The following is a 16,352-nucleotide window of genomic DNA, read 5'->3' as shown; positions in this document are numbered from 1 at the left end:
GCTCCAACATGGAGCATAAGTAGGGGATGATTATAATCATTCCATCATTCTGTAAACAGAACACTGGGACACCAAGATACAAGACTGTTCTCTTAAAGCCAAGAGCAGCCAGAGAAGCAGATCTGGAGTCAGGTGGCTTTTCATCCAACCATCTTACCCCACCCCACTTATTGTGAGCTCAATTCATACTTGCTGATCATATTAAGCAAGGATGGAGATGCAGAGGAGAAAGACTGTCCTGTGACTTAGGGAGACTGGTATTCCTGACCTGCCTACTTCAATGAGTCAGGATGAGTAACACTAGCTGCTGTAACAGATAAGCTCCATGATCTCAACGGCTTAATAAAAAAGTCCAATGCATAGAGATATCAAGAGAGCTGGGGAGGATGGGAGGGTATTCTGCTCCACACAGTCATTCAGGGATTGAGGATCCTTCCATCTTTCATGCCACTAAGAGGCAGACCCCAAGGCCTCTAAAGAAAGGAGGCACAGAGGACCCCAGAGGGTATTTTTTTTTTGGTCTTTTTGCCTTTTCTAGGGTCACTCCCGTGGCATATAGAGGTTCCCAGGCTAGGGGTCCAATTGGAGCTGTAGCCGCAGGCCTACACCAGAGCCACGGCACTGCAGGATCCGAGCCTCGTCTGCAACCTACACCACAGCTCGCAGCAACGCCGGATCCTTAACCCAGTGAGCAAGGCCAGGGATTGAACCTGCAACCTCATGGTTCCTAGTCAGATTCGTTAACCACTGTCCCACGATGGGAACTCCCCAGAGGATATTCTGAAGGCAAGGTCTGACAGTAGCAAACATTACTTCCACCCATCTTCCAGTTCCCAGAACTCAGTCACATGGCCCCTCACCAACTGCAGGGAGCCTGAGGATTAGATATCTGCCCAAGAGGAAAAGACAATCCCTTGGTAAATGCGGAATTGCCTCTGCCACCCCAACTAGAGACAAAGGTAGTTCTGGGCTGCCTGATATCAGCCCCCCAATCCAGCCCCCCCCCCCAGTATGAATGGTTCCATGAAAAAGATTTTCCCCTGTCTTCTGGGAATTCCAAATTAAAATTCTACACTGCACACTCCAACTCAGCTCTGTGGCCTAGCTCAGAATGGCAAACAGGAATGAGAAGAAGGGTACACTGGGCCAAAGGGCATATCTTCTGGACACGAGGGAACCACATAAGCCATCTGCATCAGCTACGGGTCAACAAACAGCCTCCAAGTCCCCCATACACACAACTCTAGGACCTGGGCCTTCAACTGAATGGTGTGGCTCCTACTCAGGGTTTGCTATCCATTAAAAAAAGGACCATCAGAAGATTATACTGCATCTTCCCCAGTTAAAATCACCAAGATACCAGTAAGATGGAGATTCAGCAGCAGGGAGGGCACAGGGCAGAAGCCAAGAACAAAGCTTGCCTGAGGCCTGCTGAGAGTTGCCCAAATGAAGAAATTCACAATGTGTACTTGTCAGCACTCTTGTTGTGCTAATTTCCTTGCAAATATAAGCAAAGCCTTTTAATTAACTTAATATCAATTTCACTTTTCTCACATTTTGTTCTAATTATAGGCTGGATTTAAAGCTCACCCAGCATAATTTAGAGCTCTAGAATTAACAGCTTTACAACTTTACACACTAGTAACTGCTAAACCTAAGGGAAGTCAGGATCCCTGCTGCTCTCCTGTCACTGTATCCCCACACCCCACCCCTCTGCAATCCCTAGACCAGCCACCAACGCTAATTGGGACCAAGCCCCACATGCAGACATCAGCAAGTGCCAGCTTCTCAAAGGAAACCACAGAAAGGGAGCTGGCAGGTGTTTCTAGAGAACTGACTTCTCTGAGTTTCAGCTTCCTTAACTGTAAAATGGGTATGAGTGCAAGAAAGTTTGATGGAGAATTAAGTGACACAAAACACTTGCATGTATGTATTCAACACCCCCAAAAAATACTGCATATGGTACAATGCGGTACGCATGCGTGTTTACAAAGACCATATGTTGTACTTGAGCAAATCGAAGGTGCCTTCAGTGGTTAAGTTGCAGCATTTTTATGTACCCAGAAAGGGGAAAATGCTGTCAATGAAACTATGACACACCACTGATCATAAAATGAATCTCAATTTCAGAGATATAAAAATGTGCATCCTGGCATTGACAAAATATGATTACTCATGGTAGTTTCAATCTATGAGACACTGTCAAATCAAATCCAAGTAACCAGAATGCCCAAGGATTTAATATTCTAGTTAACTGAATTTCTAGGTAGCAAAGAGTCTTGCTTCTTTTTTTTTTTCTTTTTTTTTCATCTTTTGTCTTTTTTTTTTTTTAGGGCCGCACCTGCAGCATATGGAGGTTCCCAGCCTAGGGGTCTAATCGGAGCTACAGCCTCTGGCCTACGCCACAGCCACAGCAGTATCACACCCAAGTTGCGTCTGCGACCTACACCACAGCTCATGGCAACGCTGGATCCTTAACCCACTGAGCAAGGCCAGGGATCAAACCTGCAACCTCATGGTTCCTAGTTGGATTCATTTCCGCTGCGCCATGAAGGGAACTCCTTGCTTCATTTTAATATGCACTGAGCAGGGATGGAGGTGGTGTAGAGAGGATGGCAGATACCATGGACATTCCTTCTCTCCTTGCCCTTCACCTCCACCATACTTACTTCTTCTGAAAAGCAACTATTCTCTCAAAGTGAGGTTGGGCACATGGCCATTTTCTGAACCACATATGGGAGCGCACTGGAGGGACTTGGGGGAAAGCTTTTCCTTCCTGATTAAACAATAGGAGTAGATCTGATCAGTGGTACAGTACTTCCTACCTGGTATAAAGATGCAATGAATGGAACCACTGCCACAATCTTGTAACCATGATGAAAAGACCAAGGAAATATAATGAATTATGACATTTGAATGTCATCATGATGACCTCATGGTGCCAAACCAATGCTAGTTACCACAACTTCTGGACTTAAGGGAGAAGAAGTTACTTGCTCATGAATTAATTCCCTAAATTTCCTAGAAAGGGATTTTTAAAATATACAGTGGAATACTACTCAGCCATAAAGAAGGAAACGTTGCCATTTGCAACAACATGGATAGACTTGGAGGATACTATGCCCAGTGAAATAAGTCAGACAGAGAAAGAGAAATACTGTATGATATCACTTAATCTGCAAAGTGTAAAAAAATAAAACAAACCAATGAATATAACAACCACACACACACCAAAAAAACTAGACTCACAGGTACAGAGAACAAACTAACAGTTACCAGCAGGGAGGGGGCATGGGTGAGGGGAAAGATGGGGACAGGGGATTAAAAGGCCAAAACCACTATGTATAAAATAAATAAGCTACAAGGATATATTGTACAACACAGGGAATATACCCAATGTTTTAAAATAATTCTAAGAGAAGCTTAAGCTTTAAAAATGGTGAATCACTAGGTGGTACACCTGTAACTTGTAATATTGCACATCAAGCCTACCTCAATAAAAAATAAATAATAACGAAAATTTTAAAAAGAATAAAACCTATTCTGCAAGCTGTTACCATGAAAATGATTCAGTATAATGTAAGGCAGAGATAAACAACAGCTAAAAGCAGACCCATAGAGGGTACCATCAGAGCCCAGAAGAGGAGACACTTCTGACAAGGTGGCAGGGAAGGTTTCAGGGAATAAAGGGCTTCGGAGTTGGCCCTTGGAAAATGCATGCGATTTTAACAGGATGGGATAGGAGGAAGGAGGTATTATTTAAAATTTGAAAGTTAAAGACCCCTAAAGTCATGGACCTCTCATTTATACATACTTTGGTCCCTGGAAATACATGGAACTAGAACCCCACGTCTTCAACCAGGGAGGTACAGCACCTAGCAAGCCACAGGTAACCATAAGGCACCCCGCAGTGAACACTAATCACATGATTAGCCACTGTGTCTGAGGCCAGGGTGGAAGGAGGCTCTGTGGAAGCCTGCTCCCTATTAACCATCAGCCTGCCCGCTCGTGTGCTGGTGTCTGGATGTAATTACGGCAGCGGTTTATTACTCATGCATGGCAAGGCTGAGGCTCTGCAGTTAGCAATGGCAGGGACATTATTAAAAGGGAAAACTTCTCTCTATCAGTGGCTAAGCCAATTGCCACCCACATGTCAAACAGTCTAAAGACCTGCAAGGGGTAACAAGGTAGGCAGGGGAAGGGCTTTCAACCAAGTGAGTCCTGCAAATTTTTTTTTTTTTCATTTTATGGCCGCACTCATGGCATATGGAAATTCCCGGTCCAGGGACTGAATCCAAACCACAGCTGCAGCAAGGCTGGATCCTTAACCCACTGCGCTGGGCCAGGGATTGAACCCAAACCTCCAGAGCAACCCGAGCCACTGCAGTCTGATTCTTAACCCACTGGGCCACAGAGGGAAGTTCAAGTTCTGCATGTTTTAAATGCTACCTGGCATCAGGAAAGGCTTTCCCTGCAGAAGAGGAGCTCCTGTGCCCCCATCAAAGGCCACCCTGTGGGGGTTTGGCTCCCCGAACTTCTGAATTCCATCTTCTGGTCCCTTTGGCAGAAGAAACAGGTGCTACCCTGCAACATGGCATTCCAGCTGAATCCATGAAGAATCCGTGAATCCTAAATCTGCAGGACGCACATGCCTTGGATAGTGGTGGCCTCGGAAGGCAGACTCATGGGGCCCGCTGCTGCAGCAGGCACAGCTGGGACAGAGCTGGCATGCGGGGGGCTGCTGCAGTGGCCACTAGGGTGATGGGCTTGTGAGTCGTCTAAGGGGAGCAGCAGGGGAGAGCAGGAAGAGATGGGTTTGGAGCAGAGAATTCCTGGGTCCATCACCACCACAGCCTCTCCCCGAATCTCTCCAGCCCATCCCACTTCCTTTTTGGCTCAGCAGGGAATGGGGAACAGAAAGGGAGATTTATCACCAGGTGCTAGACGATCTTAGGGCCGAGAAGAGATGACAGCATGTGCATCATTTAAGGGCACCCCCCCCCCCGCCATGGGGGCCTTTCCTTGGGCATAAGCTGATCTAGAATTAGGGGGTTTACGAGGTGGGTGGGGCAGAGGACACAGAGGTGAGGGCCCTGGAGGAGCTGGCAAGAAAGCTCCTGACAGACTCGCCCCCTCAGCTGGCCCTCTCAGCTGGACATGGAAGGACAGAGGGCGAGGAAGGGGTGTGGTGGGGGCCGAGTACACCTTAGCGAAGGTGGGGTGGTTGGGGAGCACTCTGGCCAGAGCTCCCAGGGCTGATTCAGATTTTCCAAAGGAAGCAGCTCTAGATGCACACCCCTGGCTTAGGATGGAGCCTGGGCTGGGGAGGGAGGGCCCAGGGGAGAGGCACCTGGAGTCCCCGAACGGTGGGGGGGCTGGCTGAGTCCTGAGCTAGAGGCATGGCTGGGCCAGCAACGCCGGCACCTTATACCCACTACTGGATTCTAACTCACTTTCCTGCCTAATGGTGCATGCACTAAACCTCAACTCAACATGAATCTCACTACATCATCACCACAGTGACCAGCCACCCAACAGCTTCCCACGTGTACAGAATCCAGTCCAAACCAGCCTGGGACTGAGGCCTGGCTGGGTCCAGCCTCCACCTGGTCCTGCAAACGAGCTCCACTTGGCCGACGGGCTCCAGCCACACGGCCCTCCTTACATCCCCACACACATTTCTGTCTCTACCGCCTGTCCTCGGGCCAGTTGCCCTATGCATTCCTGGTCCTGGGCACTGACCATCGTCAATGATTTGCTTCCACCCGGGTCCTAGGGTCCACGTGTTAAAACTTCTGAGTTCTCTTGTTCAAGTTCAATACCACTTGGTCAAGCAGGCCACCCCAGGGGCCACTGCACCAACCCCTTGAATGCAGGCCTTGTCCCAACTGTGCCTGCCGCAGCCAGAGACTTGGTGTCACCACCCTCATACGCATTCTGATATTCTCCTGAGACCTGAGCTCCAGCAGCGAGGAAATGCTCACGAAGAGATGGAAGTTAGCAGCATTTCTATAGTGGACTTTGACACATACAAGCTGCCATTTCTCCTCCTGAGCCTCAAAAGAGGTCAGCTAAAGGCACCATCACTATCAGGAAGTGGAAGGGAGTTCCCGTTGTGGCGCAGCGGAAACAAATCCGACTAGGAACCATGAGGTTGCGGGTTCGATCCCTGGCCTCGCTCAGTGGGTTAAGGATCTGGCGTTGCCATGAGCTGTGGTGTAGGTCGCAGACGCATCTCAGATCTGATGTGGCTGTGGCTGTGGCTGTGGTGTAGGCAGGCAGCTGTAGTTCCCATTGGACTCCTAGCCTGGGAACCTCCATATGCCCCAGGCGCAGCCCTAAAAAGTAAAACAAAAAGCAAACAAACAAAAAAGGAAGCGGAAGATGGGGAGGAAGAAAGGAGAAGGAAGAAGGAAAGAGAATCAGCCTCAGAGAAGGAAGAAGGACCCCAAGTTCACCCAAGTTTGCAAGTTAAAGCAAAAGGGACCTCCCCTGCCCCAGCCCCTCAGGTAACAACGACCAAACTGCCTCAAGCAGCAAGACTGTTCATGCATTCATTCCAGAAACATCTGCTGAGCACCTGCTATGCACCAGTGCATTCTTGGCATCAGAGATGCTGTGAAGAACAAGCAAGCAAAGTTCCTTTCTTCCTTCAAAGAGCTCACCTTCTCCCAGCGGCCACGCACTGGGCCCCGCGGCCGTGCTGTCCATCTGGAATCCCCATTTATCCCCACTCCACAGCTGACAGGCAGGGAGGTTGGCCCAAGGTCACACAGCTACTAAGTGACAGAACCAGAAACCCAACCCACCCTGTCTGCTGCCCCCAAAGAACAACCTTTACTCCAGTATTACATTCTGAAAGACTCAGGAGGTTCTGATCTTGGGGGGTTCTCCATTTGACACGGGCCTCGCCATGTCCACAAGCCACCTCCCTGCGGTCATTCCTAGCTCTCATCACCAAGCCTTCTTCCTGGCGGCAGAAGACACTCCCCATTGGGCAACAGCAAAGGTCAAGGCACTGGAGTTCTTCCTCCAGACATTGGCTGCCTCTCCCCACTACCTCTGGGCTGGGCAGGTGGCGGGCTGCCCCTGCTGGCAGGGGGACTGTCACACATACTGGCCAACACAGATGTGCCTGCATCTGTCCAAGAACCGGGCCCCCATCTCTCCAGGAGCCAGATGCTCATCAGTCTGTGGCAGATAAAGGAAGTGAGACTCCCTCCCTCCAGTGTCCAGGTCCTGGCTCTGCTGACCTAGCCTGCCACACACCTGGGCCCGGATGGCCCCAGAGCCCGACACAGCACTTAAGGCTTGCACTGCCCTGGTTCCCTTCTGATGCTCATTGCAAGGAGGGATTTTTTTTTTTTTTTTTTGGCTGTGCCCATGCCATGTGGAAATTCCGAGGCCAGGGATCAAACCTGCGTCACAGTAGTAACCAGAGCTACAGCAGTGACCATAAGGAGCATACTGCTCCTTAACCCACTGAGCCACCAGGGAACTCTCTGCAAGGAGTGATATCTGTGTGTATATCTTTTTAGGGCCACACCTGTGGCATGTGGAGGTTCCTAAGCTAGGGGTCGAACCGGAGCTGCAGCTGCTGGCCTAGGCCACAGCCATAGCAATGCCAGATCTGAGCTGTGTCTGCGACCTACACCACAGCTCACGGCAACGTCGGATCCTTCACCCACTGAGCGAGACCAGGGATCGAACCTGTGTCCTCATGGATGCTAGTCAGATTCTTTTCCGCTGAGCCACAACAGGACCTCCCTGCAAGGAGTGATTTTAACACAAACATGGAGCCTCTCCTCTCTCCCCTGACCTCCTTCCCACAGGAAATACGGGTACCATCCAACTCAACAGTCTATATGAGCACATCCATATTCTGGGAAAGAAGACACAGCTCAAGACCAGCCCTGGCATCCATGGAGAGATGCTTTCAAAACAGGATCCCTCTCCTTCTGACTCCACCTTGGAGACCCACAGAGCTCATCTCGATCCCTGTCCCTCTGTGCCAAGTCACTTTCCCCACCTAGTGGGTCTGGCTAATGCAGCAGGCTGGGCGGGCTGCACTCGGGTTATGTGGGAACTTGTTGGTTTTCTGCAGTTCCGACTCCAGCTTTGTCTTTCTGTGTGGCTTGGGGGCAGGACCAGGCTGGGTAATTTTGACTTCTCTCCATTCCCGCAAAGGTTTTCAATTTCTGTAAGCAACCCTGCTTCTATTCAATATCCTTCTGAAATCTAAATTTGGAACCTAACCTCAATCGACTGCATTTCCTCTCAAGACAACAGTGCCCTGGGCTTACTGGTTGGAGCAGCCACATGCGCCCTGCCCTTCTGATTCATTGCAAGGGGGACCCCGGTGAGGGGCGGGGTCACCGGCCAGAGCTTGGGGCTTGTATGGGGCACCTGAGCCTCCACTGCCTTCACCCTGATCTCTTGGAGGCGGGGGAGTCACCGGGTTGGGTTGAAAAGTATCCTAACATTCAGGAATCTTAGCTCTGCCCCTCACTGGCTGTGTCATCCTGGCTACGTCACAGAGCATCTCTGTTTCTCACTTTTCTCGGCTCTAAGATGAGGGAAACCAGTAACTTCCTCAGGAGGTGACAGAGCACCAAAAGCCCTGTAGAGTGTTACACGGAAATTCTACCCCCCAAAAAATCTGTCTGTGCCGACACCCATTTTTACCATGTACCAAACCACCCTGCCACCATGTTTTACCACCTTCACCACGGTGTTATCGTCCTCTGTATGATTTTTGGGGGGGAGTTTCCCAAATTCTCCACCGTAAATATGAATTCATTTTACTCTACAGGGAAAAAAGGAATAATAAAACCATATTCCTGTTATAAAATCACACATTCGTAGAAGACACACGGAAACAGGCCGGTCCCTGACCTGGCTCCACTTCCAGGCTCCTCCGAAGGATGCGATGCCCTTTCTCCGGGAGGATGAAGGACCACGGCAGCCTCGGGACGGTGCCGGCAAGATGGCGGAGGCAAGATGGCTGCCGGACACCCAGCCTCCCCAGCCAGGTCTTTCCTGCTTCTTCCCCTCATCGCATCCATCCAAACCAATCCAACCTTTTTTCTTTCTTCCTTCCTTTCTTTCCCTTTTTTTTTTTTTTTTTTTTTGGCTTTCTAGGGCCACACCCGTGGCATATGGAGGTTCCCAGGCTAGGGGGTCTGATTGGAGCTACAGCTGCCCACCTACACCAGAGCCACAGCAACGTGGGATCCGAGCCACGTCTGCAACCTACACCACAGCTCACGGCAATACCGGATCCTTAACTCACTGAGCGAGGCCAGGGAGCAAACCTTCGCCCTCATGGATACAAGTTGGGTTCGTTACGGCTGAGCCATGACGGGAACGCTCCAATCCAGTCTTCACAGTGTCCAGATGACTTTCTCTGCAGCTATCCCTTACCTTCTTCTTCCTTTTTTTTTTTCTTTTGCTTTTTGGGCTGCACCCATGGCATATGCAGGTTCCCAGGCTAGGAGCTGAATCAGAGCTACAGCTGCCGGCCTGCACCACAGCCACAGCAATGCTGGATCCTTAACCCATTGAGCGAGACCCGGAATCAAACCTGCATCCTCATGGATTGTAGTCCAGTTCATTACTGCTGAGCCACTATGGGAACTCTGCATTTACCTTCTAAAACTAGCTCCCATCCAATTAATCCACTAGTGAAGCCTTGATGCCCACACAATGTTCAAGGTGCTTCGGCAGATGTTGAAGCTGTTATGAAAACGTCCAAAATATGATTCGAGCCCTTACAAAGCCTGCAGTCCAGTTCTGGCCTCAAAAGATAAAACCACGGAGGCACAAAAGTAGAAGCCATGGGTGCAAACGGACACTGACAGGAAAGCTTCAAGGACCTTGGAGCAGGAAAAGCTCAGACCGTGTGGCTTGGCACAATTGCCCACCCCCAGGCGGTGACCTTGAGCCAAGCTTTAAAGGATGGATGAATGTAGAAAGAAGGCAGGGAGCGCCAACCAGGACAACTAGTACTTCTCAAAGACTGGACCTGAAACGTGCAGGCTATAGTCCTAAGACAAATACCAGGTTATTTCAGCAAGGAGATCAGTCTGGCTTAAAACGGCGAAGGCCCTGGCCCAGGCTGGAATCACAGGCTGGCGATGGCCAGCCCTGACTGTCAGCCTTCAGGCTTGACCAGGGTTCCTTAGGAAACAGAAAGCCTCTGGGAGATCTCAGGCCCTTTGGAAGCCGTGCTTTCCACTCAGCTGGAACCACTAAAAGGAGGGGTGGGAGATGAGAGTCAGGGCCCTGGGTTAAGAGCCTTGCAGCAGCAGTGAGGGTCAGCAGAGGGGGCCTAATGGAAAGAACGGAAGGGCAGAGGCAAGAGAGAGAGTCTGGAGAGGAGAAAATGAACTCATCTCTGTGTGCTGTTCCCTCCATACCAGCTCTTCCACTTTCACTTTAAAGGGTCCTTTTCAGCCTATATTCCCATTGTGACTCAGTGGTAACGAATCTGAATCGTATCCACGAGGATGTGGGTTCGATCCCTAGCCTTGCTCAGTGGGTTAAGGATCAAGCGTTGCCATGAGCTGTGGTGTAGGTCCCAGATGTGGCTCAGATCCCGCATTGCTATGGCTGTGGTGTAGGCCAGCGGCTACAGCTCTGATTCAATCCTAGCCTGGGAATTTCCATATGCCGCAAGGGTGGCCCTAAAATGCTTAAAAAAAAAAAAAGGAAAACAAAAAGCAAACAAAAAAATGGGAGTTCCCATTGTGGCTCAGTGGATTACGAATCCGGCCAACAAGCATGAGCCCTCAGTGGGGTCAGGGCTCTGGCATTGCTGAGAGCTGTGGCATAGGACACAGACATGGCTCGGATCCTGCGTGGCTGTGGCTGTGGCGTAGGCCGACAGCTGCAGCTCCAATTCAACCCCTAGCCTGGAAACTTCCATATTCCAGGGGCGCAGCCCTAAAAAGCAAAAAATAAAGAAAGAAATAAAGAAAAACAAAAGTGTAACAACTTGTGACTGTTTTTCAAAAGGCAAGAGCCAAGAGTCTTAGCAAAGAGGCCAGTTCTGAGGAAGTCTGGGTCACCCCTGGCCCCCCAAGCCCAGGGAACCCCTCTCAGGTCACCCAAGGAAACCTGTTTCGGGCATGAGAGAGCCTGGAGACAGCTGTGCTGTGTCGCTCCTGCGTGAGCTTCCTAAGAGTCCATAGACAAGTTTTAAGAAATCAGAGCCATCATTAAAACACCAGCTCCCCCTCGGGAGTACCCAAGGGGCTGGCCCCAAGTGGCCCGCCACTAATTCCCAAGGAGCAAATAACCACCAAGGTCAAGATCTCCTTCTCCTCCTTCCCTTGGAAGGGATGGAGACAGGCTGCAGAACACGTGGACAGGGACCCCAGCTCCCATCTCCCAGGTGGCCTCCTCCATCTGTAGAACCCAGCATGCCTACAGCATCAACAGGTAGAACACACCTTACCAAAACAAGCACGGGCAGAGGACAGAGTCCAGGGCCAGGCGGGGCAGCGGGGATGGGGTTGGGGGGGGGGTGCTGGGGGGGAGAGGATGCTCCATTTCATGACTTTCCCCTGCCCTCTTCCTCCAGGCTACATGTCACTACAAATTATCCTTGAAGCCAAGCGAATAACATCCACCTAGTTGCAACTTCAATTCCTGGCTTGCCCAGCAAAAGTTCTCCATCCATCCTTCCTGCCAGCGCCTCTTCAGAGGCTTCGAGCCAAGAAAACTCCGTCTTCCCAGCTCACAGTGCCTGACCCAACCAGTCCCAAGAGGCAGAAGCCTCCGCCCCCGCCCCAAGGGAACTGCTTATAGGGCTGCAGAATACACAGGGAATGAAGCCAGACACACACCCACTCCTGCTGGCCATCAGAGGCAAGTCCCCCCCCCCCCCCGCCCCCACCCGCCTCTCTCCAACCAATGGGCAAATGGGTTTTCCTCTTTGCTCCGCCTGGTGCAGGCAGCAGAGGGCACTGGGCCAGGGTTGGGGCCACAAGCATGTCAGAAATGCCAAGGCTCAGCCTCCCCTTCCCTCCCAACTACTGAATCAGAGACCCTGTGGGTGGGGGTCTAGAAATGTGTGCCCCGGAGTTCCCGTCGTGGCGCAGTGGTTAATGAATCCGACTAGGAACCATGAGGTTGCGGGTTCGGTCCCTGCCCTTGCTCAGTGGGTTAACGATCCGGCGTTGCCGTGAGCTGTGGTGTAGGTTGCAGACTCGGCTCGGATCCCGCGTTGCTGTGGCTCTGGCGTAGGCTGGCAGCTACAGCTCCGATTCGACCCCTAGCCTGGGAACCTCCATATGCTGTGGGAGCGGCCCAAGAAATGGCAAAAAGACAAAAAAAATAAAAATAAAAATAAAAATAAATAAATAAAATAAAATAAAATAAAATAGAAATGTGTGCCTGGACAAGCCCTCCCCGTGGCTCAAATGCACGTCCCACACTGAGACAATTTGGCACAGCAGCTAAAAGCCTCAATTCTGAAACCAGACTGTCCAAGTTCACTTCCCAGCTCTACTACCCCTAGCTGAGTGACTGTAGGCTACTTACCAGCACCTATCTCCTAGGGACGCTGTCAGGACTAAATGAGCCCATGAGTGTCTGTGGCCCTTAGTAAATACCACTTAGAATGGTATTATTCCCATTTGGAGCACTGGGGGTGGGGGTGACTATATCTTATTTAGCTTCCTAATTGAACAGACTTGTGTCCCTGGCCTGACCGTGAAGGAACCAGGCTCTCTTGCTCTCTCTTTTGGGTCCTATGGATTGGTCTATGGCACATATCTGGGCACAATAATAAGACCCATGCCATAAGCATCCAATTCCTCCAGAAATGAACTGTGGGCTTTTGTTTCATTCTGTGCCTTGCTTTTTTTGACATGCAGGAGAAGAGCTCCCACATGACCCGCGCAGGCCGCCCCACAGCCAGGCCACGCTGTCTGCCAAGGGTCAGTGGGACGGCCGCTTCCCACCGCAGATACAAGTTCAAGGCATTCCCATGGATACTTGTTGAATAACACCGAGGAGACCAAGGGGTTCCTGGCAAAGAGCGCTTGGAAATCAGACCACATCCCACCTGGAAGGGCCCAGAAGGGATCACTGAAAAGCAGGAAGGGAGCAGGATGCTGGCCTCCTCTCTGCCTGCCACTGGGCCTGATCCCTCTCCCCACTGCAGGGAAGACAGCAGTTGAGTCGGGTCTCACTAGTGCAGAATCTTTTTGTCATCCAAATGAAGGCTCCTTACAATGAGGGAGAGACAGGAGAGAGAAGCTGTCAAGAACACAGACTCTCTGGTCAACCAACCAGACAAGGGGTTCCGACTCCAGACTCTACCCCTTACTAGCAGCAGGACACCAGGCAACTTAGAAAACCTCTCCAAGCCTCCTGCTTTCATTCCTGACATGGGGATGGGATGAACCTCTCTGGACTGATGTGAACATTCAATGAGATAATGCACTTGTAACATCTTCGCCCTGTGTCCAGTGATCCACCCATTATTATTATCATTACCATTGAGTGGCCAATGGACGCTGGAGAGCTGCTCATACTCGAGTAGATAACACGATGACCTTGGGGGTACCAAGTGTCCAAAGACCCATCAGTCCCTGGACCAGATGTGACCAGAGCATATGAAAAAATCTCCCTCTTCTCCTGAAGCACTGAGAAGAACATTTTAGATGGGACCGATTCTGACAACTATCTTTAATTGGATGGCACACCTCTCTCTGCTACACTCCCTAAAAACCTGCTCCCCCAATCCACGCGGAACTTTAGCAACTGCCCTCAGGCAGCTCTGGGAGAGAAATCCAGCGTGTTTTTAATAGCAGCCTCACCAAGGCAGCGGCGGGAAGGGAGGAGTCCTCATTACTCGCTGTGCAGCCATCCTCACAGAGAGATGACATCCCTCCAACCTACCACCGAAGCGCGTTCGCTCCAGACCTGAGGCCTTTACTCTTACGGACATTAAAGCCCACCATTGCCCCTGCCTTTCCGATCCCCCACCAAACGCTAAGCTGTAAGAGCTTTTTCTCCCCTTAAGTGGCCCGCGCCTCCAGTCCCATTTGGCCGAGTGGCTAGTTTCTGCACTTGGACCAGAGTCGCCAGGTAATGATGCCTGCACGTGAAGATCCGGCGCTGACCTCTTTCCACGACAGAAGCAAACTTACAGCTAAAGTATAAAAAATGAAGCAGGTAATTCTTTCCAGCAGCCCCGGCCTCCTGCCTGAGAATGGGCAAGGAGAGGAAAAGGGAGCGCGCGGGAGCCAGGAAGTGCCTGCCTTCCACACCGCGCTCAGGGCCCCCCGGGATGCACCAGGTGCCCTGTCCGCCCGCGCTGAACCCCATGGGCACCCGCGACCGTCCTTACCATTCAGTTGCCGGTAGACAATGTCCTCGAGCAGCGAGAGGCGCTTCAGGACCGCATCCTGGATGGGGCTCGCGCTGTGCGCACTAAGGTTGGCCGCCTCGGCGCGCGGCCGAATTTCGTGGAAGGCGTCTCCGCTGCGCACCGATATGGGCCGGCACTTAGCCAGGAAGAGCACGAAGCCGGCTACCGCTATCAAGTTCAACACCAGCAGCACTTTGACTCTTCTCAGTGAAGCCATCAAACACGCGCGGCCGGCCCTCGCCCCGGACCCGCGCCCCCTTGGGCTCCGGCGAGGCGCGGGGCAGCCGGGGGCTGTGCGAGCCTCGCGCTCCGGACGGCTGGCGAGGACCCCAGCCGCTCCCGGCCTCACGGCGCGGAGGCTCGGGCAGCTGAGGCAGTTGGGAGGAGGGGGCGGTAGATGGGGAGAGCGAAAAGGCTCACATGGAAGCGCTCGGTCTTGCAGAAGTGCTCCCGGAGAGGTCTACTCAGTCCACGGCGCGCGGCCCCTACCAGGAGCCTCGGCTTCTCGGAGAAGGGCCCGGGGCGAGGAGGGCGGGGGGGAGGGTCTCTCCTCTGCACCAGCAAGTGGTTCGCCGCTGGACCTTGGGCAGCCGGGAGCAGGGCTGAGGGAGCAGCGGACCTCCGGGGCCCGCGGGCCAGCAGGCGGGGCTGCCCCGGCGCCGCGGCGGGAGCGGCGCGCAGGTGCCCGGCTCAGGCGCCTGCCCGCGGGGAAGCGCGCCGCGCCTCGGGCCGCACAGCCACCACCCTAGTCCGCAGGCGGCCGTCGCGGGGAGCGGCCAGCGATCTTCAGCCGAGGACCGGCTCCTCCGGGCGGGCGCCTTTGTTCCGCTCACCGACCCGCTCCATCACGCCGGGGTGATGAAAAGCCCGCGCCGGTCGCCCGCATCCTCGCGGCTCCGCAGTCACGCTCAAGTCTCAGTTACTCTCAAAGTGGGGGCAGCACTAGGGGGCGGGCTAAGGGGCAGAGCGCGACGTCCTCTCCGCCCCTCGCGCCGGGGGACACCCCACCCCGCTGCTAAACTCACCAGCGCGCACAGCGCCGCGGGCTCCCGGACACGTTCCAAGTCCCGAGCCCACGCAGTGAGCCTTCGGGCCTGCCGGTCACACTGGCCTCTCTCCGAGCTGGCGCGTCGGGAAGCTAGCCAGAAGGAGGAGTCGGACCTCAAAAGTCACAGCAGTTCTGTACCCCCTCCGCTAACGTCGCGGGGGGCGCGGCGGGGAGGGACGCGCGCCGGCGCACCCTCTGCTCGCCAGAACCGGCAGCACCGCTCTTCCCGCGTCCCAAGGAACCAAACGCCGAGTCTCCTAATTGGCGGACGCAGTGATATCGCCGCTGCGGCAGGATGAGCCCTCACAGTCCCGTGGCGCGAGACCCCGGAGGAGACGCGCAGGTGGCGGCGGAGGGCGGGGCGCGGCCAGAGGGGACCGGCTGCGGCGCCAGCTCCTCCTCCGCCGCCCCTGGCCACTCCTCTCCCCGCGAGCCTGTCGGCCGCCGCCGCCGCCCGGAGGCTGCGGAGCGCACAGCTCCCCCGCTCGCCCGCTCGTGCGCGCGCACCCGGAAATGGTGGGGGCACCTGGAGAGTGCGGGCCGCGCGGGATGGGGACAGTCAAGTCATGTTGGCGGCCGCCGGTGCTGGAGGGACCCTTTGGTTTTCAGCACTCCCGGAACGGGTGGGTTTGTTCCATCCCGGTTGGCGATGAAGACATCCCTTTCTGTGTGCTCGCAGCTCCGCTCTGCGTGGCCAAGAATGGCTAGAGGGAAAATCTGGCCTGGAGACTCGGATTGTTACTTTGGGAGCCAGGCCGGGTGTTAGTGAGCTGAGTGGGTTCCCTCCGCGTGAAAATTCTCACCGTCCAGGTTACACCTTCTGGGTGCATCCCCACCTCTATATGTATTTTATCATGAGAAACATATTTTGACTACTGGATTTCCGAGATCTCTTCCTCTTCCCAAAGCCGGGAGCCCCAC

General features: G+C 53.2%; 1 protein-coding gene across 3 annotated transcripts in view; it reads right to left on the bottom strand.

The window, feature by feature from the left end:
- GALNT17 (polypeptide N-acetylgalactosaminyltransferase 17) overlaps positions 1–15,856 on the bottom strand; it is a 428,086-nt gene extending 412,230 nt beyond the window's left edge. Inside the window, exon 1 of one of the 3 annotated variants that reach the window (XM_047779921.1) lies at positions 14,363–15,856. In XM_047779921.1, coding sequence (XP_047635877.1) covers positions 14,363–14,600 — 238 coding nt within the window. In that variant the 5' untranslated portion in view covers positions 14,601–15,856. The remainder of the gene's footprint in view (positions 1–14,362) is intronic. The other 2 variants (XM_047779920.1, XM_047779919.1) reach the window with 2 other exon arrangements.
- Between the last annotated feature and the right edge of the window lie 496 nt (positions 15,857–16,352).

Source organism: Phacochoerus africanus, chromosome 5 (assembly GCF_016906955.1).
Source record: "Phacochoerus africanus isolate WHEZ1 chromosome 5, ROS_Pafr_v1, whole genome shotgun sequence".
NCBI classification, from domain to species: Eukaryota; Metazoa; Chordata; class Mammalia; order Artiodactyla; family Suidae; genus Phacochoerus; species Phacochoerus africanus.
The sequence above is the reverse complement of the archived record's forward strand: the minus strand, read 5'-3'. Positions and strand labels throughout refer to the sequence as shown.